At 40.5% G+C, this 23,139-nt stretch overlaps 1 protein-coding gene across 8 annotated transcripts in view; it reads left to right on the forward strand.

Moving 5' to 3' along the window:
• Nucleotides 1-23,139, forward strand: part of PAN3 (poly(A) specific ribonuclease subunit PAN3) — a 126,687-nt gene that overhangs the window by 11,891 nt on the left and 91,657 nt on the right. For all 8 annotated transcript variants that reach the window (XR_007131392.1, XR_007131393.1, XM_047755883.1 and 5 more), the window contains exons 2-4: nucleotides 4,285-4,406; nucleotides 5,179-5,245; nucleotides 8,441-8,511. Coding sequence is in view for 6 of the 8 variants with exons in the window: in XM_047755883.1 (XP_047611839.1) it covers nucleotides 4,285-4,406; nucleotides 5,179-5,245; nucleotides 8,441-8,511 (260 nt within the window). In the remaining 2 variants the exon portion in view is untranslated. The remainder of the gene's footprint in view (nucleotides 1-4,284; nucleotides 4,407-5,178; nucleotides 5,246-8,440; nucleotides 8,512-23,139) is intronic.

Raw genomic sequence — 23,139 nt, forward strand, 5'->3', positions numbered from 1 at the left:
TGTAGGTAGGTTCATTTTGCCATATTTTAGATTCCACATACAAGTGATATTCATATAGTATTTGTCTTTCTCTTTCTGACTTCACTCAGCATGAGAATCTTTGGTTACATGCATGCGGTTCCGAGTGGCGTGGCTGAGTAGTATTGCGTTGCATACATGTACCACACCTTCTTAATCCATTCGTCTGTCAGTGGACATTTAGGCGGTTTGCGTGGAGGACACAGGTTTCGGTGCTCTGTGCCGCTGAGGTCTCGTTTGTCTCTGGGTTTCACCTGTGTTGGCTAATGATGCTTTGGAATTAGATGGAGAATTTAAAATGAGGAATTACCCAGAAACTTTGTGAGGACTGGAAATACAGTGTTTATAGTCATTAATTGCTGTTTTCTTATACTTCCTTTGAGCTTTTTTTCTTAGTTGGTGAGCTTTTGAGCCTTTCAGACACCTCAGTACGTCCTTCCCAGCCTCTTGCTTTGAATTCACGTTTCTCTTCCAGGTGACCCTCTGGGTTTGGCAGTGGAGGTATAAAATGTTCCAGGCCACCTTTTCATCATTTATGTTAAATTAAAAATAAGCGTATGAAAAATTTCCCTTAGTGCATTCTATACAAAGAATGTGTATCCGTTTTGAGAGTAAACTAACTTTTACAAATAAATTTAGAAGTGGATACAAATGATAACCACAAAAAGTAAGCCCTAGGCACCGAACACTGTCCAAGCATGCCGGTGTTCTGAATGAGTCTCATGACAGGGCTGGAAAGCAGATGTTAGCATTTGTGTTTTACGGAGGAGGAGACTGAGACTTAGGTTAAATATGCTGTCAAAGGTCCGTCGTTGGTAACTGACCGGAACAGACCCATGGGCATTGCTCAAAGTCTGTGCTCATTCCCCAGTCCCTAGAGAAGAGGCGGGTGCGAGTGTCTGCTGAGTGCTCGGAGGAGTCCCATTTCATGAGCCTGCTGCATGCACTGCTCTGTCATCTAGTGTCTTAGAGGCTCGTTTCCTCATCAGAAAAATGGAGTCTGTAATATCCTTTGCATGGGGTGTTTTATAGAGGTTGGATGGGAAACTCTATTGTATCTTTTATCAACTTTTAAAAATACCTACTTTCAAGGAGAACTTAATTGTAAATAAGTGTTTATTTATATGTGTGCTAATAGAGCAGGAAATATTGAAAAAATATAAGGCGTGGTTCCAAACCTCAGTTTACAGATAAAGTCAGATGGATAGAGAGTACAGAAATTGTGTAAGTGTAAGAATTGAAAGGTTTCGGTAGTTGAAGGCAGCAATAAAAGGTAGATGGAAGAAAAGTGTTTTAGTCACATAAATGATGTAAACAGCGTCTTCGCTAGGCGGGCTTTTGGCGGCTTGCAGTAGCTGGGGAGTGCCTTCCCGAGAGGCGAGAGGCGGGCAGAGGACCGGGATGCTGACCCGGGAGTCAGGGCGCCGGCCCCGCGCAGCTTCCTTCCCTCTCGTGGTCTCGCAGCCCCGAGTGGGAACGAGCGCCTTCTCTTGCAGGCGAGGCAGTGACGTTGAGGGGGTTTTGCTCAAGGTCATTCGGCTAGTAAGTGGCAAGAAGTTGGATTAGAACTCAGTAACTTCAAATATATTTTCTTTTCCTTTTTGCCTGGCCCTCGAGGAACACAGAGTTGGGTGTGTCTGCGTGGGAGTTGATGGTCCTGCATGTTGTAAAGTGCAGACCTTCACAGTACAGCGAGTTTATCATCTTGACTGGAGGGGAGAGTTCAGTCATGTTAGGATTATCATAAAGACCTTTTTATAGTAGATGTATACTTTTTTTTTGGTCTGTGTCCATGGCATGTGGAAGTTCCTGAGCCAGGGATCGAACCTGCCCCACAGCAGTAACCCAAGCCACGACAGTGACAAGGCTGGATCCTTAACCCACTGCTCCACAAGAGAACTCCTATAATCTTTGCTGTTTTGGCAGTATCTGTTGTAAGGTACTCAGTATTTCCCTGATGGATACACAGTTGTCCTAAGTCCACTTAGTGAATAATCCCATTTTCTTGACCAATATTAAAAAGTAGCTTTATCGCCAAAAAAGGTAGCTTCATTGAAATATAATTTATGTAGTATAAAATTCACCCATTGGAAATGTACAGTTTGATCATTTTTAGCAAATGTTTAGAGTTTTGCAGCCATGAAGATTTTTACAAGAACTTTAAAAATACTGTTTCAATTGTTTTTCACAACTTTTTTTTTTTTTTTTTTTTAACTTTTTTAGGGCCCCACCCGCAGCATGTGGAAGTTCCCAGGCTAGGGCTTGAATTGGAGCTGCAGCTGCCGGCCTGCACCACAGCCACAGCATTGCAGAATCCGAGCCGCGTCTGTGAACTACACCACAGCTCATGGCAATGCCAAATCTTTAACCCACTGAGTGAGGCCAGGGATCAAACCTGCATCCTCATGGATGCTTGTCATGTTTGTTTCCGCTGAGCTACGATCGGAACTCCTTTCATAACTTTTCACTGAAGTTTGTAGGGTAGTTGGTATCAGTCTCCTTTTATAAGTAATGATGTACTTTTTATAAGCATTTTGCCCAAGACATTGTGGCTAGTAAGTGGCAGAACTGATTCTCAAACCCAGCGCTTTCAGGAAAAACTAGAATGGTAGATTGAGAACAGACCGTTGAGGGTTTTTTAATGTCAGACTAAGAAGTTTGGATTTCATCCCTTGGGATAGGCACTGCCAGCATCTTGTCTGTGATGTCCTAGTTGGCAGAGGAGAACCAATTAGTATTTTCAGCTGGACTTTTTTTTTTTTTTTTTAAGGCATGTTCTATGGAAGGCTAGTCCCTTAACTTAACAGCCTGTGGATGACAGGGTAGCCTTACTGATAACAAAACTGTTGATTAACATTTTCTTTGTTATATGTGTCTTAAAGTAAGCTAGAGAAAAGAAAATGTTATTAAGAAAATCGTAAGAGAAAAATACATTTGTAGTGCTCCACTGTATTTATCGATACTGTGGGTTTTATGTTGTCTGTTTATAAAATTAATCATTTTGTCTGTATCTACATCAGTATGTCTAATACGATACAAATACTATAGGTGTCATACATGTTACTAAAACTAGACATCAAAAATGAAAAGATAATATGAGAAAGAAATTAATATTTACTTACAGATATCCTACATCGATAGTGAAGAAGTAGCGCTCTGATGCTGTATGGTAGCCCAGTGTAAGTGGTCGGATTGCTTCACAGCAGCATAACCGATATACACTAATGAATGAATTGTTAGAAAGTTCTTGTAGCACACAGTATTACAGTCGTATTCATTATATTCATTATACGGTATCGGAAGTGTATACCGTTTTTAAAAGAAAAAACCCAGTTACCTGCGATGGGAGGTTCAAATGCAGTTTCTCCACTTAGAGAGGCACACTGTAACGTTCTCTGAGAGTGAAGTTATAAAACAGCGGGAAAACTAACTCATTGTTAATTTTATATTAAATATCATTCACCTTATGCCTATGTAAGTACACACTAGTATCTATATCTGCATATATTTTACACATTCATAACATACCATTTTCTTCATTTGGGGAGTATTTTTAGCCTACACAGTTCATCTGTGCGTTTTTAAATTGTCATCAGTCTCCAAAATTGTTTCCAATTTATTTATTGAAGAAAAGTCTGAGTATAATTGGATCTGTGCAATTCAGACCTGTTTTTCAAGGGTCAACTGTACTTAGCAAAAAATAGCATCTAAAGCATACTGTGATGTGTGAGGGACTGTTGAGTAGTGACAATCATTCCATGTTATTCTGCCCTAAAATCGACGGGCAGCGTGTCTGTTCTTCTCAGCTTTATCCCATTGCTACCCCTCCAGAATTGGTTTTACTGAATTAGGAGTGAACGTGAGACTGCTGGTCTGTTTCTTCATGTGTGTTAGGAGAAATTTGTCTCTGTTTATGAAGATTCACAGAAGAACTTGCAGTGATTTTAATCTCCTGTCCTCTTGCAAAGTTAAACCCTAATGAGAAAACTAGAAATGCAAGTGTAATTTGTTTCTTCATGTGGTGCTTGGTGGCTCTCAAGTAATTAATATAAAATAAATAGCTCTCTCTGGAAAAAATTATTCAACTTAAGCATTATTTAACAAATTTTTGGAGCCAACTTCATTTGGCTCTGCCTTTGTTACTAAGAGGTAAATAAAAATAAGAGTGACAGAGATTTGAAACTTGACAACTTATGTAGGAACAGAGAAACTACATCAGTGTTTTATGCTTGTAATTTAAACACTTGAATTTTCCTTCTCTTTCAGTTCCTGGAATAGATGGAGGAGCTTTAACTGATTCGAGTCTCACAGATTCCTATTTCAGCACCAGCTTTATTGGAGTTAATGGATTTGGAAGCCCCGTAGAAACAAAGTATCCCTTGATGCAGGTATTGTTAGTATGATTTATGGGGCTCTGAACATTGAGGTTCATTTCAGGGATGGAGACAGCTAGTCTTGGTTTATTCTCAGATTTGTTCTGTGGGAGGTAGGGTTTTTGGAGGTAATGAGGAAGGTGGGATATAGGTCAGCTATCTCCTGTAGGTTTAGAGTCAGGGTGAGCTTTCAGGGATGGGGTTAAAGTATGAAGAGGATGGGTGGAGAGAGACTGGTTTCACACTGTGTGATTTCGAGAGGAAGGAATGAATGCCTTGCAGGATAGTGGGGCCGCTGGGATGCTCGGGAGCGGTTAGAAAGCCTGGGACATACTTAGAGAATGGAGACTAGTCTGTTTTACAGAATCTGTAAGCTGTAAGAAGGATAATAACGCACTGGAAGAGGACAGTAAAGAGCAGTTACTGGCTCATGCGTAGTCCCTATGCAGCCTCTCACATGGGTACTGGAATTTATATTTTATAGACGAGGAAGCTTAGTGGATATGTGTCTTGCCCAGGCTAATATGTTATGGAAGTGCAGTTCAAAATAGAGCTGTGACTTTGTTTTTAAATACCTGGCTAGTGAGTAAAATTTTCACTTGATGTGTTATAGAGAATATTTGGAAGTTTTTGCGTAGATGATTCTAATCTAAGCAGCAGCATTTATAGAAAGATGACAGGGTCACTAATGTGAGTGATGGATTGGAAGGGAAGATGGGAGGCGGGTCAGTCTTCATTGGTTGAATATTCTTAATTCTGTATTCCTCAATGATATTTTATTTTTCAGAGAATGACTAATAGTAGCAGCTCCCCAAGCCTTTTAAATGACAGTGCCAAGCCATATGCAGGCCATGGTAAGACTTGGTCCCTTTTCTCTTTTATATAATATGTAGTATGTATATTTTTGACTCTAAAAACAGTATGTCCATTGTAGCAATTTCAAAAATTATAGGTAGATATAAGGAAGAAAATAAAAGTGATCTGTTGTCTTCCTACTGAGAGCTGAAAACTAAGATTTGGATGTATGTATGCAAACGTGCATATATACATAGTACATAATAATACTTAAGATCACAGTAAATCTACTTTTTTTCGGTCTTTTGGTCTATTTTTAGGGCTGCACCTGCAGCACGTGGAGGTTCCCAGGCTAGGGGTCCAGTCAGAGCTATAGCTGCTGGTCTACGCCACAGCATTGAGGGATCCAAGCCACATTTGCAACCTACACCGCCGCTCACAGCAACACCGGATCCTTAACCCACTGAGTGAGGCCAAGGATCGAACCCGTGTCCTCCTGGATGCTAGCTAGTCAGGTTCGTTAGGCACTGAGCCACGATGGGAACTCCTAAATCTACTTTTTTAAAAAAATTTAAAAATTTTGGGAGTTCCCTTTGTGGCTCAGTGGTTAATGAACCTGACTAGAACCTGTGAGGCTACGGTTTGATCCCTGGCCTCGCTCAGTGGGTTAAGGATCTGGTGTTGCCATGAGCTGTGGTGTAGGTGGCAGACTCAGCTCAGATCTGGCGTTGCTGTGGCTATGGTGTAGACCAGCAGCTGTAGCTCTGATTTGACCCCTACCCTTGGAACTTCATATGCCATAGGTGTGGCCCTAACAAGCAAAAAAAAAAAAAAATTTTTTTTTTTGGCCACCCCGCTGCATGTGGAGCTCCCAGGCCAGGGATCAGATTTGAGCTACAATTTCAATCTACACTGCAGCTGTGCCAACGCTGGATCCTTAATCCACTGTGCTGGGCCGGGGATCTAACCTGCATCCCAATGCTCCAGAGACATTACGGATCCTGTTGTGCCACAGTGGGAACTCTGCACTGAATATATTTTTAAATTATGAATGTTTCTTGATCATTATAAATTGAATTCTCTTATTTATTTTCATAATTTTCTTTTTGTTTTTATGTTTTTAAAAAAAGATTACAGGAGTTCTCTGGTGGCCTAGCGGGTTAAGAATCTGGCTGGTGTTGTCACTGCGGTGGCTTGTGTCCCTGCTATGGCTCAGGTTCAATCCCTGGCTCAGGAACCTTATGCATGCTTCACATGTGGCCAGGAAACACTCTTCCCACCCCCCCCCCCCCCAGCCAAACAAAAAACATTCCAATATTGGATTGTGTTTATAAATCTCTTCACATTTTGGGTTATTTCTTTTGGAAACATTTTGTGACATGGAATTACTGTTTCAAAGTTTATAGATAGTTTTAAGGCTTTTGATACAGGATTTCCTTTTTGTATCCCGATTTACAAATAAATGTTTCTTTCTGTACTTCTGTATCCTATTTTAAAAATAAATGGTCATGGATGGTTTTTAAAAAATATGTAACAATTGAGTATTCATGCTCTGTATCAGTAAAATGTTAGTATTTATTAATAACCGTGAGAATAAGAATTTACATGTTGATTATTTCCTGAGAGACATTTTAGGGGTGTGTATCAAACTCAGTAATTTCAGCTTTTGCTGTAGGAAAAAAAACAGCATTTTAATAATGTATAAAATTATTAGAAACTGATGTGTAGCATTATGTTTTTGGCATTCCCATAGAGAATGCTTTTTTTTTTTTGTCTTTTTAGGGCCACACTTGCAGTATATGAAGATTGCCAGGCCAGGGGGTAATTCTTAGCTGTAGACGTTGGCCTATGCCATGGCCACAGCAATGTCAAATCCGAGTGGCGTCTACAACCTATAGCACAGCTCACGGCAAGGCCGGATCCTTAACCCACTGAGCCAGGCGGGGGATCAAGCCTGTGTTCTCGTGGATGCTGGTCAGATTTGTTTCCACTGAGCCACAACGGGAACTCCCTAAGGTTCCTTTAAATGAGAACATTTATTGTATTTTTTAGGATTTCACAGGTAATTTAATGAGAAATGTAAGATTAACTAAAGCTCAGAAATGAGGACAAAAATATTTCAGTGTGTATCATGGATTCCCTTTCAGAAACTCTTCTGATTTGTTAAGCGAGAAACAATTTGTGACCTCTGGCCACAGAGTAATAGAGCTTTGAACCTATGAAGTCTTTGGATTTCATGTTTGTGTTTTGAAACATTTAATATTTCCATCTTTAAAAACTTAAATTTACTTTATCTTTTTAGTAAGAATATCCAATACCTGATGATAGACTTTAAGGAATTTTCTTATACTACTGTCCCTCCATCCCCTTTTAATTTTTTTTTGTCTTTTGCCTTTTTGGGGCTGCACCTGTGGCACATGGAGGTTCCCAGGCTTGGGGTCTAATTGGAATTGTTGCTGCCAGCCTACGCAAGAGCCATAGCAATGCCAGATCTGAGCGGTGTTTGTGACCTACACCAGAGCTCATGGCAATGCCGAATCCTTAACCCACCTAATGAGGCCAGGGTCAAACTCGCAACCTCATGGTTCCTAGTCGGATTCGTTTCCACTGGCCACGACAGGAACTGCCCTTTTTAATTTTTCATATGATGTAGTCTCAAGCACCAAACTACAGGTAGACTTCCTTCATAGACACATGCTTAGTAACATGGTTGAGTCCTCTTTTTTTCCGATTTGATTCTTGTTTTTTGCTCTAAGCAAACACATGCTTTTGAGTAAATGTACACTGAGTATTGCCTGAATGAATTTGTGTTTCGTTCACTAGGAAGTATTTGAGCATACGCAGTGGGGAAGGTATCCAGTTTAACTATTATTGTGGTATATGATTTTTTTTTTTTTTGGTCTTTTTGCTATTTCTTGGGCTGCTCCCACGGCATATGGAGATTCCCAGGCTAGGGGTCCAATCGGAGCTGTAGCCACCGACCTACGCCAGAGCCACAGCAACGCGCGATCCAAGCCGCGTCTGCAACCTACACCACAGCTCACGGCAACGCTGAATCGTTAACCCACTGAGCAAGGGCAGGGACCGAACCCGCAACCTCATGGTTCCTAGTCGGATTCGTTAACCTCTGTGCCACGACGGGAACTCCGGTATATGATTTTTATCACTATTTTTAAGCATTCAAGTTAAATATTTATTAGATTCATAGGTTTCTCGAGTTATCTGTGTGGAAACTTACATAACTTATCTTCCAGATCCTCTAATTTCACCTGCTTCATCCTTGTTTAATGACTTTGGTGCCCTCAACATCTCTCAGAGAAGAAAGGTAGGTGAGATGGAAACTTGATGGACTGTAAGGGTGATGTTGGGATGTTACCTACTTAATGGTCAGTGTTCACTTAAGTGGGGGGGCGGGAGGGCTTTTGATGGGCTGCAGTGTGTTTCTTGCTTTTTGTTAACCCCTTTCCTTGTTGTACATATCTTTCTTATATGTAGAATTTAATTTGATCTCTGTGCATGAAATAGAGACGTTTTATGTGAAGGGATAAAATCCTTTTTGCTCATTTTCTCTATCTTAATGTATTCTGTTTTTAAGATAACATCTAATTTAATGTGGTATTTTTTGTTATCATCTTTTAACTTTACTTTCTGTTTTCTCTAAATCTCAAAGATTTCTCCCCTAATATAAACTCCTCATTACACTGACAACTTAAAATCTTTAGCTTTTCATAACTGACTCAACTGTTTAATAAAAAGTTTAAACTCTCTTCGTATTAGAAATTTAATTTTATTTGGAATTGAGGTTGCTAGACCATGAATAATAGGTTTTGAAGTACCTCGTGGTAGTTAACTAGAGTTGGATGCCTTTAAGTTGCGATAGAATCATGCGAGTCAGTAGCAGTGGTCACCCAGAGAAGGCGATGTTTTGGTTGGGACCTCTAGCAGCTGCAGATGTTTAGGAGGTGGTAAATCTCGGTGGAGATTACTATAAAGTTGTAACTAATTCAGTCCTAATAGTAGGAGAAAGATCCGAAAGCGAACAATATGAATTTTAGAAAACTGATACAAGCTTAAGATGCTTTTAGGAAGTATGTGATCATAGGCTAATAGAAAATGAATTTTCATGAAGACTAGATGTTATCAAGACAAATTATGGGGTCAGGTATAAATTACATCAATACCTCGTGTACCTAGTATTATCTCCATTTTGAAACCTGGATAAGAACAGGTAGGTAGTTAATTACTGAATGCTTTTAAGCAGTTGGAATTGGTAGACTGGAATGTACGGGGCTGGTTTTGTAAATGTGCGCGTTGGCTCTCACCAAGAACACATTTGCTTCTGCCTCACACACGCGTCTCAGAAATGGGAATGTGTATTTTTTTAATTCCTAGAGCAGAAGTGGAATCAAGCTGGATGCAAGCAGATTCATTGGTGGTAGTGTCAGTCTGGAAAGGAATGGTAAAATGCTGCAAAGCATGTACAACCCGGAAACCAAGTTATCTGGAGCTATTTAGCATAAGGGGACGATAGAAAGCCCTTAAGTAGTATTAAGGGTGCCCCAGGGGCCTTTTCACATTTTTTAAAATAATAATCAGTTAACTGTGATAAGTAGCATTTCTGATATGAATAGAGAGTAAAAGTAGGAGTTCCTGTCGTGGCTCAGTGGTTAACGAATCTGACTAGGAACTATGAGGTTGCAGGTTCGATCCTTGGCCTTGCTCATTGGGTTAAGGGTCTCGTGTTGCCCTGAGCTGTGGTGTAGGATCCCGACTTGCTGTGGCTGTGGTATAGGCTGGCGGCTACAGCTCGATTGGACCCCTAGCCTGGAAACCTCCGAATGCTGCCGGCGCAGCCCTAGAAAAGACCCCCCCCCAAAAAAAAGTAAAACTAGAATGGCAAGTAAGTACTTAACAATATTCCTAATATGAGGGTTGGGTGGATTGCATTTTAAAGGTGAAGTATATGATTTAAAGCTACTGACATGAAAAATTTTTTTTTTTTGGAAGGGGAAAAAGATAGCTTTGTTGCTCTGCCAGGCAAAGGAGGCTCACAGCAGTCTAATACCTTAAAGACTGTGCCCCTCTGGAAGGGATTGGGAGGTGGTTTTGCAGTTTGGCAGTGGAAAAACAGGGCCATAGATAAGGATCAGGGTAGAGGCAAGCTTGCATTGTCTTTCAAAGCTGTTGTTTAGTGGCCCCAGGACTGGTTCTGGTGGTCCTCCTTCCTGGAGTGAAGAATGCTTCCTTTGTTGGGGGTTGAGTTCTCTCAGCGCCAAGGCTCCTGGGCCGTAGGTCGTCCCTCCCTCCCACGGGCCCCTCCCAGTAAGTCTTGAGGGCAGCACCCTGTTCCTTCCCAGGGCCGCCTCCCTGTGTCTGGATTCACGGAGGTTCACGTTCTTGGTGTCGTCTCCAAGCAGAAGGAGTTCTGCGAGAGACCAAGTGATAGGCAAGAAATAGATTTATTAGGATAGGACGCTTGTGAGAGATGCAGGCGGGCAGGCAAGGAGGCTCTGCCTGACATGAAGTTTTGAGAAAATAGTGAAGTCCCTGGAGATTGGAAAAAGGAGGTTGTAATATCAAAAATTCACTTTAGTAATGGAAAATAAGAGAAGGAAATGTTGCTACAAATGTGACCTCTTTATTTAGAGCGAGATCAGAATGTATTCCACACGGAAGCAGTTTAGTTTGCTGCAGTGAGCACTTAGCTGCTGTTTCTGAGGTCCTCCTTCTCTAGCTTTGTGACCTTGGGCCGCGTTCTAGGCTGCAGTGTTCGCATCTGGGGAATGATGAGCATGGCGGGGTGTCTTTCATCTCAAATGTCATAGTCTGGCTAAACTGAAAGGACCTACATGTCAGCCACTGCTTAAAAATGTAGGATTCAGATAGTGTACCTTTGAAGGACTATATTTTCTTAACATGTACACTTAATAGATAGGGACATAGAGATTTTTTTTTCCAATAGTGGGCTATATAGTTAGGCAGCTGGGTACAGTTGCATGTATTTTGAAATTGTTAATGGTTGAATTGAGGTTTAAAGTCCCTTTGTATTAAAAATACTCTTGCCAGGAGAGTGTTGCATGCTGTGAATTTATGGCATATGGAGGCTTTGTCTGTTGTTCTTCTGTCGTGGTAATTTATAACATTTGTTTATTGATGTAATTTTAGTGGAAGTAACTCAAATTTACGTGAATATTTAGTTCTAGGTGATCTAAGCAGGCTACTGTGATTACTCGGTGACATTTTATTTCATAATGAGATTGGAAAACAGGCAGTTTGGCCATATTTACTACTATTTCATAGCTGCTTAGATAAGTTATTTTCTCGAAATCTTAGTTGGGCCAATCCCTGGGCCTTGCACGCTGCTTTTTGCCTGTGTGTGAATTATTTGGATCTGATCAGTTAAATATTTTTAATGTAGGTAGTCTTATTGTGAACCGTTTGGAACCCTTCAAGACAGTGGACTGATGTTTTCCCTGCTTTTCTCAAGTCTAATTCAAGAGGCACGGCTACTTGAGGACATTTACACAGCAGTGTGTTAATCAGTGCCGGTTTAAATATCTGTTGATCACTAAGTAGCAGAGGATTCTTTATATCTAGAAGAATTAATGGAGAAAAGATGTTTTGAGTTGTGGTTTTTGAAGGCGAGGCATATGGAGAAGCAGAGATATTAAGCAGAAGGTGGTGTTTGCGTGTAAGAGAGTTAGGATCGTCAGTACATTTAAAATTCTTTTCTATCATAGATAAACTAAGAAACGGGCTGAGGGCCTTATGCCAGTAAGGACTTGTTGGAGTACAGTGTGTAATGTGAAAGGCAGCGTGAAGAGATTTGTAACCATTCGTCTGGGTTGGTTTATTGTTAGATGTGTGAAAATTTCCCAGAGAGCTGTATGCTGAGAACATAGGCCCTAGGGTACTGCGGCTCGTAGTGTCAAGGGACCAGAGCGAGTCCATGAGTTGCTACCTGTCTTTAGGTAGAGAAGTTAAAATGTTAAAAGTAAATGTTAAGAAACTTCTGCAGCAGTGTTATCACCACAACATCTAAATATGTCATCAGTTTTCTAGTATTCGTTTTTATTTTGCAAAAGTATAGCACCATGATGCATAGAAAATTTTTTTAAAAAGTAGTTTTTCACCATTGATATTTCAAGAGCACTGATTTAAAATTTTTTCTACATTAAGAATACTGAGGAGTTACCTTCATGGCTCAGTGGCTAATGAACCCGACTAGGATCCATGAGGATGTGGGTTCGATCCCTGGACTTGCTCAGCAGGTGTTGCCCTGAACTGTGGTGTGGGTCACAGATGTGGCTTGGATCCTGTGTGGCTGTGGCTATGGCGTAGGCCAGCGGCTATAGCTCTGATTGACTCTCTAGCCTGGGAACCTCCATATGCCACAGGTGTGGCCCTAAAATAGCAAAAACAAACAAACAAAAAACCTCCATAAATATAGATAGGAAAAGTAACCATTATTTGAAAACATGTAACACTGTTGTTGGTCAAGGGTACTGGTGGTGGAAATTAAATCATGGCTGTATAATCAGTGGGAGAGTTAGGCCCTCCCACCGATGGACACTGGAGATGGTGTTCTGTTCAGAATAGGAGTTGATGTATTAGAGATTAATGAATGAGGCAGCTTTAGCAGCAATGTAAATAAAGTTCAGACCTGATACAATAGAAAAAGACCTGAGGGAGACAGCAGTAAAATTTTGGTAAGAAATCCTCTGGGAACAAAGTATCTCTATAACAGAGTTAGCTGTAGAGATGCAGATAATCGTAAATGACATCTTGCTAACTATTCTCGCTAAGCTGAGGGTTTTTATGCAGTGCAACCACAGGTCATTGAGTCAAATCTCAGGCAAAGTGAGAAGCTTTCAAAATTTGCTTCCAGGGAGTTTCGATCATGGTTCAGCGGGTTAGGAACCTGACTAGTATCTGTGAGGGTCCAGGTTTGATCCCTGGCCTTGCTCAGTGAGTTAAGGACCCCGCATTGCTGTAGCTGTGGTGTTGGTTGCAGATGAGGCCTGGACTGGCCTTGCTGTGGTGTAGGCCAGTAGCTATACCTCTGATTCGACCCCTAGCCTGGGAATTTCCATATGCTACAGGGGCAGCCCTAAAAAAGCAAAAAAAAAAAAAAAAAAAAAAGAAAGAAATTTGCATCTGGTAATCTTGGCTTATTTTATATCTTTCTTGGCTCTTCTTTGCCCTCTTTCTTAGTCATTTAGTCATTTTCCTATTCAGCTTTGTCTCCTCCTCACATAAAAGCAAAAGGGCTTTGGTGCTTATCATTTACATTTCTTGTTTTAATTGTACTTTAGTATGATATTTCTACTAATCAATATGCAGCTTTACCTGGGCATTTACATTTTCTTTCTTTTTTCTTTCTTTTTTTTTTTTTTTTTGGCCCCACCTGTGGCATGAGGAAGTTCATGGGCCAGAAACTGAACCTGCCCAAGCCACTGCAGTGACAATGCTGGATCCTTAACCCACTGCGCCACAAGAGAACGCCTGTGTTTTACTTCTAATAGTGGAGTAACAGATTTTCACTTCTGTAAATTTTTTAGACTTTAATAGCGAGTTAAATTCTTTGGGTATTGAGGACAAAGACTTGTGAAGTATCATGTTTATTTCTTCTGTTGGAGATTTTAAAGCTCTTTGTCAGGATGAGGGAGTGGGATCAGAAGAGGCTGGCTTACCCACTGAGAGTTGATTTGTGGTAGCTGGTGGATGCCTAGTTCTGGATGATTCTGCTTGAGGTAGGAGTTCACTAGCAGCATTTTCTATACATCTTTCCTTGTTTGAGCTCAGTTTGGAACCTCCTTCCCACTGTTCTCTAATTTTAAGAGCATCCTTCCCCTTGTCTATCTTTATTATTACACAGTTTACTGATAGATGTTTCATATATTTTCTGAATAATTTGACGTATAAATTTTGTGTAGCATTTCTGTGCTAATGTCTTCGAAAGATGACTTTTTCCTTATTTACTTTTATATAGGGAACCAAATAGGAATAACAAACTGGTGGAGTTCTTTTATGGAGAAAGCTAAAGTTAATTTGGAGAAATTAATAGGATTATGGCGTGGACAATCTGGGATATAAGTCTTTTCCTTTTCCTTAAGCCTTCTATGGTTAGGTTCATTTTTGAACATGGAACCAAGAACTGATGTTGGGAAAAATGAAGATGAGAAAATGGAGAAGATATTGAAAAATATCTAAAATCTTAATAGGAATCACAATCTAAAACTTCACCTGTAAAAGCATTAGACAATCTCTTTATTCTCAAATGTCGGATTACTTAGTATTTAGGTTTCTTTTACCCATGAGTACTGTGCAGTAATGTTTCAATGGAAAATTGTACTTAGATTTCCACATTAATACACTCGGAGCTATTCTTTGACTGGAGCCGACTGAACCCCTGTTGGCCTCCCTTTGCCCCTCTGTGGGAATGTTCCTAGGTTTTAGATGTAGAGATGCATGTGGGTTCTTTCCAGAAGCTGGTAGTTGTTGGAGTCCACGTTCCCGTAGGCCGGGGGGCACCACGGTTCTTGTTTATAGCTTGATCCGAGCCTCAGGGTGAGCTTTTATTTCTCTCAAAGGGCAAACAGTTAGGAATGGGAATAACCCGGTAGTGTTGAGTAATGGCCAAGGTTGGGGTTGGAGTTGGATGCCAGGCCTTCTGAATGGAATCTGTGTCTTCACTGTCTTGTTTCCTTCCCTCCCTCCCTTCCTCCCTGCAGCTTTTATTTTTTTATTTTACTTTTTGCTCCACCTGTGGCATGTGGTAGTTCCCAGGGCCAGGGGTCAAACCCACACCAACACAGAGACCTGGGCCGCTGCGGTGACAATGCCAGAGCCTTAACCTGCTGCACCGCAGGAGAAGGCCTGTCTGTTTCTTTAAGCTTAATTAAACCTTTCTGTTTTTTCATTTGCAAAATGGGAATAATACTTAGTACCTGCTGTATAGAATTGTCACAGGGACGAAATGAGAAATGCCCCATAAGTGGAAGCTGTTATTGCTGGTGAACATTGGTCTTAGCTACACCTCTCTAGCTTTGTTTGGGAATTGCTAGTTCTCATTAAATAAATAACTGCCTGTTGCTGTTCATCTGGATCAGGCTGTATTAGAGTTGTGTGTTGGAGAAGCCATGCTCCTGTGGCTGCTTTGAGGGTGTCTGTCTTGTCTTTGAGGTGTCTCGGGCCCTCCTCCCCCATCATTAATTTCGGCCGCCTCCCCACATAGCTGTTAGGTTCTCAAACATACCCTTCACATTTGGTGAAAATACATCGGGGGTTTTCTCATGCAGTCAGTGGCAGACAGAAACTTGATTTTATGTAAGTTGACAATGATTTTCTATATGTTTAGGTAATATAATTCTTTTATGAAATTAAATATTGTATAATTTTACTAGGTCATTTAGTCACCCCAACAGTTCTTTCTCAAAGAAGGTATTTTTTTCCATTTTACAGATTGGGTAATGGAAGTTTTGAAAGATCAAGTAATTATTTGGAATAATTTAGATAATTTAGCTACATTTTAGAGAAAAAAAAATCTGTCTAGGTACAATGCTGGCGTCTTCTATAAGGTGAAAAATGAAGAGGTGGTGGAGAGAGACATCGGTAATGAGCAGCAGAGGAGATAAAGCGTGCATTTGACCTTGTACTTGCTGCTTTTTCCATTTATGTGTTATCTCAGTCTAAGTTTCTGCAAGTAGTGTGAGTTTCCAGGGTGAGAATACACAAGCTCTTAATAACTAATAGCTAACTTCTCAGAAATGCTGATAAAATTATATTTCTACTCTTCGGTGCTGGTTTTTCTACAGTCTTGAAAACACCGAGGTGTGAAATCTTCAATCATTTGATAGGCAGAAACCTGTTGTTTAAATTTGATCACTGGGGGGGTTCTCTGATGGCCTAGCAGGTTGAGGCGCCTGCGTTCTCACCGCTGTGGCTCTGGTTGCTGCTGTGCGTAGGTTCAGTCCCTGGCCCAGGAATTCCCACATACTGCCTGTGTGGCAAAAAAGAAAAAACAAAACAAAACAAAACAAAAAACCCCAAGAGAGAACCTGAAATAAACGTTGCAACTCTCATTTAAAAAAAAAAAAAATTTGATCACTGGTACTGTTGAGCTTCTTTTATGTTTATTTACCTTTGGTGTTTCCTTCGTGTCCTTTGCTTATTTTCCTGTTGGGTTATCCTTTTTTAATTTGTTGTAAACTCTGTGTGTTAGACATTTAAGCTTCTGCTTTGAATTTTGCAAATAATTTATGCCATCAACTTTGAAATGTCATACTTACTCTTTTATTAAGTACATTAAAAAAGAACAAAATATTAAGCTCATTTTTGTTAAAGTAACATGATAATTCCCTGTCTGATGAGCTAGTGGTTTTATATTGGAAGAACTGTCATTGTTTTTATGTAATTGAATTTACTGTCATTTTTATTGCAAATGATCCGTAATACTCAGCTTTGCTTAGCAAACAGATATGTTCTCTTTTTTCTGCATTTTAATTGTCAGACTTGAACGTGACATTCTTTGTATTAACTCCAGTCAGTGCATGCTTTTCTTAAAATGTTGGGTTAGATTAGATTGAAATTTGTTTAAAAGTATGATAGTTCCTAAAGAAAAGGGCTCAACCTCGAAAGAATTCATTTTATTTTCCTGTTGAATAAAGAGAACTCTAGTGTGAACTTTGAGGAGTGTGTTGAGATAAAGGTGTGCTTTGGAAAAAACAGATTAAATTTTGTTGTAACAAATTTGGAGTTCAGCCAAGTTCTTTCTGTACTTTAATTGGTACTTTGTGTGCAGAGACAACTTGCTTTTGTTAAGAGTTTTCAAAATTTATGATTGCAAGGGAATTTTGTTCTCTTGATTTGAAAGGATCTCATGAAAGGTTTTTGTTTTGGAGGCTTTTTTTTTTAGGTGTGCATGGTGGTTTGGTGTTTGTCATTTTACTGCATTAAACGTGAACTGAAACAGTATGGCTTTTGTATATAGTATGTAAGTAATACTGCTGACTAGAGTCATTATTTAGCTTTAGCTTTGGGGATTTTGAGTTGGTTCTTCCCTAATGATGATGCTTAAGTAAAATTGTGGTGCACTTGCCACTGGAAACTAGTAAATCATTCTGAGATTATTAACTGGTGCTTTCATCCCTGTTTTCCTAGGTAAGTAGGGGTCAGGAATAAATTAGTAAAGATGAGTTTAGAATTCTCATCCACAGACATGCCAGCCTACATTTTCAGCTAGATTTAACCCAAACTGTGTAACTTTTCTCAACTCTACTTAATTCCAAGACTTGTTCTTATATTTTGAAAATGTCGAGTGGGGGAGTGGATTCATTTTATTTCTTTGAATGAAGTCTCTGTAGCTGTTGTTTCTCATTGATCCCATCCATGCCAGTTAGCTTCAAAGAGAGATTGATTTCATTTAGGAGTTTGTATTTGGTCATTTTAGGATTAGCTAGAATACTGTTAAGATTGTAATATGTGAAGGAATATTATAGAATATAGAACACATTTTTTTTTTCTTGAATTAGAGACATAATACCATAGTTAAGAGAACAAGCTCTGGAGCCTGACCTTGTGTTAGTTGTGAGATTATGGACAAGTTATTTTAACCGCTTCTAAAATAACCCTCTAAACCTCCCCCCTTCTTATCTGTAAGGGTGGTGCTATAATAATGCTTATCTCACGGAATTTTGAATATTAAATATGTTAATGAGTGTAAAGTGCTTGGTCTGGTACCTTTTGCTTGTCAAAAGGTAGTAGTTGTAGTCTTTTATTGCTTATAATTCTGCAATTTAAAAACATGCTTATTTGTTTATGAATGTACATAAGATTACTTTTGATGAACCACTACCTAGTTTAAGTTCAGTTGTAAACTTAAGTAGAGAGCATTGATGAAGATTTTCTGCTTTAAGACTGAGTTTAAGCAAGCATACACATAAATAAATCAAAAGGGAGTCTTTTGCTAATGAACAAATAGGCACTTAGCATGATGGTTGCTTTTGACAAGGGACTGAAATGCATATAAAAATTTTTGTAGTCATTACAGATGATAGTTTCTTGTAGAAATAATTTTTCATGACTTAAGACAACATTATTCATTTACACTTAAAATATTTGAATACCTTTGGTGTGGTATTTGGTTTTTCTACATCTTGTACTCTGGTTCTGTTCTAAAGCAGAAGAATAAAAGAAATTGTGGTTTGGTTTTCCAATTCTAACAAGGTTATTCCAACTGTTTGCATTTTTGGTGGCATAAAACTCCATTTTAACATTGAGGTTTTAAAGATAGAAGTAATGAATGCTTTGCAGGCTTTCTTAAATTTATGTAGATAATATTATGGGCTTCTTCTCCCAGGATCTGACTTAGTAGAGCTCAAAAAATATGTGTGTGTGTAAATCCTGATCTGCTATAATTGATGTAATTGAGATTACTTTTTACCTAGCAGCACCCTGTTTTCATCTTCTCAACCTATGTGTGATTTGTGTATTGACTCCACAAATTAAAGTCTTTTTTTATTACTTACAGCTGTTTATCTGCCCATGAGTCTTTAATAGTGACAGTCTACTCACCGTCCCATCCTGCAATTGTCTTTATTTAAACAATGAAAATGTAAGGGACCCAGTATATTTCCATGGAAAGCCAAGACAGTGTAATCTTTGAGGCTGACTTGTTTTTGGTTTTTCTTTTTATAGCTGCACCTGTGGCATACGGAAGTTCTTGGGCTAGGGTTGAATCAGAGCTACAGCTGGGGCCTATGCTGTAGCCACGGCACTACCACATCTGAGCTGAATTTGCGACTTACGCTGCTGCTTGCAGCGCCGCAGGATCCTTGACACACTGAGCTAGGCCAGGGATTGAATCTACATCCTGATGGACCCTATGTTGGGATCTTAACCCGCTGAGCCACAGTGGGAGCTCCTCATTTTTGTTTTTGATTTTTTAAAATTTTTTGCCTCTGGAGAAAATTGATTGGCACCCAATCTACAATCATTTATAGCTTTGCAGTTACTATTCTAAATTGATTAGATGTAGGGGTCTTTAAAATCCAGGTGTATTAACACACCTACTTGATTAGATACGAGTAGTTCCCTATGTCTATATGGAGATTAGCTCATTTATTTTATTTTAAATATTCAAATAGTTTTAATCAGTTTAGGGCCTGTTTTTTTTCCCAGTGAGTTTAGATTAAGCATTGATGGTTAGTGGAAATAAAATCTTATATTTCCATATTAAGTTCTCATAATAACAAATGTGCTAAACCATCACGGCATTTAATTAAGTTAGAGAAGACCATTATGGGCCAGGAGAGGTTGTGAAAGAGAAATGAGTTTATTTTCAAATAAATATTTAGTAATTTCTAGGCCAGAGGTTTCTCTTAGTGGACCTCAGACCCCAGGAGTGGCAGGAGGTAGGTTGCTGAGTTATTGCTGCGAAAGGCAGTGAGTTACCATAGTCATTAAACGTTGTCTCAGTGGAGATGTTTCATGTGTGTGTACTAATTTTCTGAGTATGTTCTGATTAATAAAATGTAGACTGTTTAAAAGTACCACACGAAGTAACTTCAAATCATCATGCGTTGTTTCAGAGTGTAAATGAAAGCACAGATACTATGTTTTTGATGTTTAAAGGGGGTCCTTAAATTCTTAAAATTCAGGCTCTTGGAAACTTTTCATCCTAGGATAACAATTGACTTCTTGGGTTTATGGCTAATGACTAGATCATGATGTGTAATCCCAAGGCCTGAAAGGTCAAGCTCACAGAGATGATGCTCTTTTGCAGTTTTATCACAAGAATTGTGCTCTGAAAATTGGTCTGTAATAACGTTTCCTATACGAGCAGTGATATTAATAGGTTTTTCTTTTGGTAGACTGAACTTGTTAGGGGTAGCGGGATCTCATTGTATTTCTAGAAAGGGCAGAGAGTCTTTGGCTGAGTGTTAGGTAAATGACTGAGAGAAAAAAGTGTGTACATTTAAGCTTTTGAAATAGTCCTAAAAATTAGCTTTTTAGAAAAAGTTTATTCATTTATTTTTTTGGCTGCGCCCACGGCATGTACAAGTTCCTGGGCCAGGGATTGATCTTGTATTGCCATTGCGACCTGTGCCTGTAGATAGATGCAGCAACGCTGGATCCTTAGCCCACTGCGCCACACAGCACCTTCCCAAACCAGCTTTAATTGTTCGTTCTTTCTTTTGACATAGTCTGAAGACTTATTTGTTAGGAAGGAGAGTGGACTTCTTTAGTCCTAAGCCAAAATGGAAGGGGCTTCTATGGAAGAGCCAGGGGGTTGGGTAATAATCCTGCAGGCTCTGAGGACTTAGGGCAAGCTGCAAGGAGTTGGGACAGTAACTGTTTGAACCTCTATCCCTTTTTGTCTTGGGGGGTGGCCCCAATTTCTGTTTTACCACCAAGTGTTTCTCATCCAGGACTTTCTCTTGACGTTCTCTAGAACTTTATCACTTGAAGGGGGATGATTAGACCAGCAGCCGCGCTAGCTCTTGGGAGCTCTTTACAAAGGCACAATCTCAGGCTTCTCTCAGGCCTACCGAACTAGAATTAGAAGCTTTAACACGATCCCCGGGAGATCCATGTGTTCGTTGCTGTTGAGAAGTGCGAATCCAGAATACATTGTCCAGCTTGGTCTTACCCTTACATCTTCTCTTCAAGCCCCAGGTTTTTTTTTTTTTTTTTTTAAATGCTCAATGAAAAGGGTAATACTGTTGTCAAGTAGTATCTTATTGTGTTGCTTATTTACATTTTGTGAGGAATGATAAAAATCAGTCACTTTGTAGTGAAGATTTAAAGTAAAAATTGTGGAGTTCCTATTGTGGCTCTGTGGTTAACGAATCCAGTGGGTTCAATCCCTGGCCTTACCCAGTGGGTTAAGGATCCGGCGTTGCCCTGAGCTGTGGCATAGGTCGCAGACTCAGCTCGAATCCCAAGTTCCTGTGGCTGTGGTGTAGGCCTGCGGCTACAGCTCCAATTTGACCCCTAGCCTGGGAACTTCCATATGCCGCGGCTGCGGCCCTAGAAAAGACAAAAAAGAGAGAGATAGAAAAAAAAAAAGTAAAAATTGTATATATTAGAGAGAGAAAAAAAGTTACATGTTCTGATGGATATTTTACCACAAAACCAAAACGAGATTGGGAATTTTGCTGTACAGTGTTGACTTGCTAGGAGGTTGGGCAGAAAAGCCGGTTATTTGCCCACAGGTCATGCCCCGTTAAAATGCTTCCATCTCCTAATAACCAGCAGGCTGGGCTGGCAAAGCTACCGAGAGTGGATGATCAACTAGGGAACAAACCTTTTTTCTTTTCTTTCTTCTCTTTTTTTCCTCTGACCATCACATTCTGAAGATTGGCCTAGGAAAGGATTGTTGGAAGTGAGGCAAGGGAAAGAGGGATTCTGCTTATGTTTGCTCTGGAGGAGAGTTTGAATCTTGTAGGACTCCGAGGACTTTAAGGGAAAATAAGCATTTCCCGTAACATTTGGTCTGCCCTTTTACTTCCTCATCTTCCCTTTGCCTTCTTGGTTTGCCACGGCCCCTGCATCCATGGACTCACAGTGGTTGTTTCAAAGCCAGCAGCCCTTGTCCCAGCCAGACCTTCTGTTTCCACCGTCACTTCCTGGAGTTCCCATCCTCCGCTTAGACCAGTGATTCCCGCGTGGGAATGGTTGTGTCCCCTTCCTCCCACAGAACGTCAGAGACACGCGTGGTGTCACAGCTGGGGCCCCCGCTGCGAGATGTTCTGCAGCGGCCTAGGACCGCTCTCCACGGCCGAGAATCGTCCCACGCCTGTGGCGCTGCGCTGGGGACCCCCACCTGCGTTACGGCCAGAGCCAGCAGCTTTGCCGGCCCGCTGCCAGCTTCATGCTCGTTGGCAAGCTCGCTCTCAAGCGTTCCCTGCTGCCCGTGGAATGAAGTTGGCACTGCGTGGAGCAGGGCACAAAGCAGTTACTGCGTTTCACTGCTTTCCTTCCAGTCTCATCTTTTGCCGGCAGGATTGGCCCTCACCTGAAGAGAGACTGAGAACGAGTCGTTTTCCCTGGACGGACCGGTGCCCGTGTGCCTCTCCCTGTGCGTTTTCCCAGCCTGCAGACGTCCGTCTGGCGCTCTGGTTCCCCCGGGCCCCACTTAGGCCCACAAGCCCGCCTTCAGCTCTGTCAGCACTCATCCCCTCTCTGCGGCCTGCTTCGCCGCTGTTCCCTTGATGCCTTATGATGATGTATGCGTTTTTATATCGCAGCGAGTGTGCTGTTTGGGTGACCTTGCCACCTACGGGTTATGTCCTCTTTTTGAGGGAGAGGTGTGTGTTCTATTCATTATTACGTTCCAGGGACTTAGGACCGTTCTTGATGCAAAGCAGGCTCTCGCATGTTTAGTTGAAAGTCATTTTCCCTTGAGGGGATAAATAATAGTTCACATAATTTGGAAATTAGCTAACGGAAGCCATCATGGACGTTCTTAGCCTTTTGGCTTACCGTCGTGCTTTTGTTGCTGCCCTCTCCTCGGATGGCATTTCTCCGCCATTGGTTGTAGTGTTTAAGTGGTATTGCTACGGTAGGTCTTTTCACTCAGCATCACGTAGAAGGTTTTACTTTTGGATTAGATTTTTAATCTCTCTTTATTGAAGCAACTTAAATCTGTAATGGCACAAGTTTGGGGGTCTCTTGTATGTAAGAAGAAAGGCCTTGGGGTAATCATAGTTTTTTGGGGGCATGGGGTAGAAGGAGAATAACAACGAATTCTTCTTTGGAAAATAAGAAACATATAAGGAGAGCTGCTGGGGAGGGAGCTTTAGATGTTGGATTTATTTAAAACTTTTTTCTGTGTTGCTTAATGCACTATTATAAGAAAATAGACTTCAGTAATATAGTAACTGGGCCAAAAACAAATCTGGGAGTTCGCGTCATGGCTCAGCGGGTTAAGCACCCGGCTAGTATCCAT

This window comes from Phacochoerus africanus, chromosome 13 (genome assembly GCF_016906955.1).
Source record: "Phacochoerus africanus isolate WHEZ1 chromosome 13, ROS_Pafr_v1, whole genome shotgun sequence".
NCBI classification, from domain to species: Eukaryota; Metazoa; Chordata; class Mammalia; order Artiodactyla; family Suidae; genus Phacochoerus; species Phacochoerus africanus.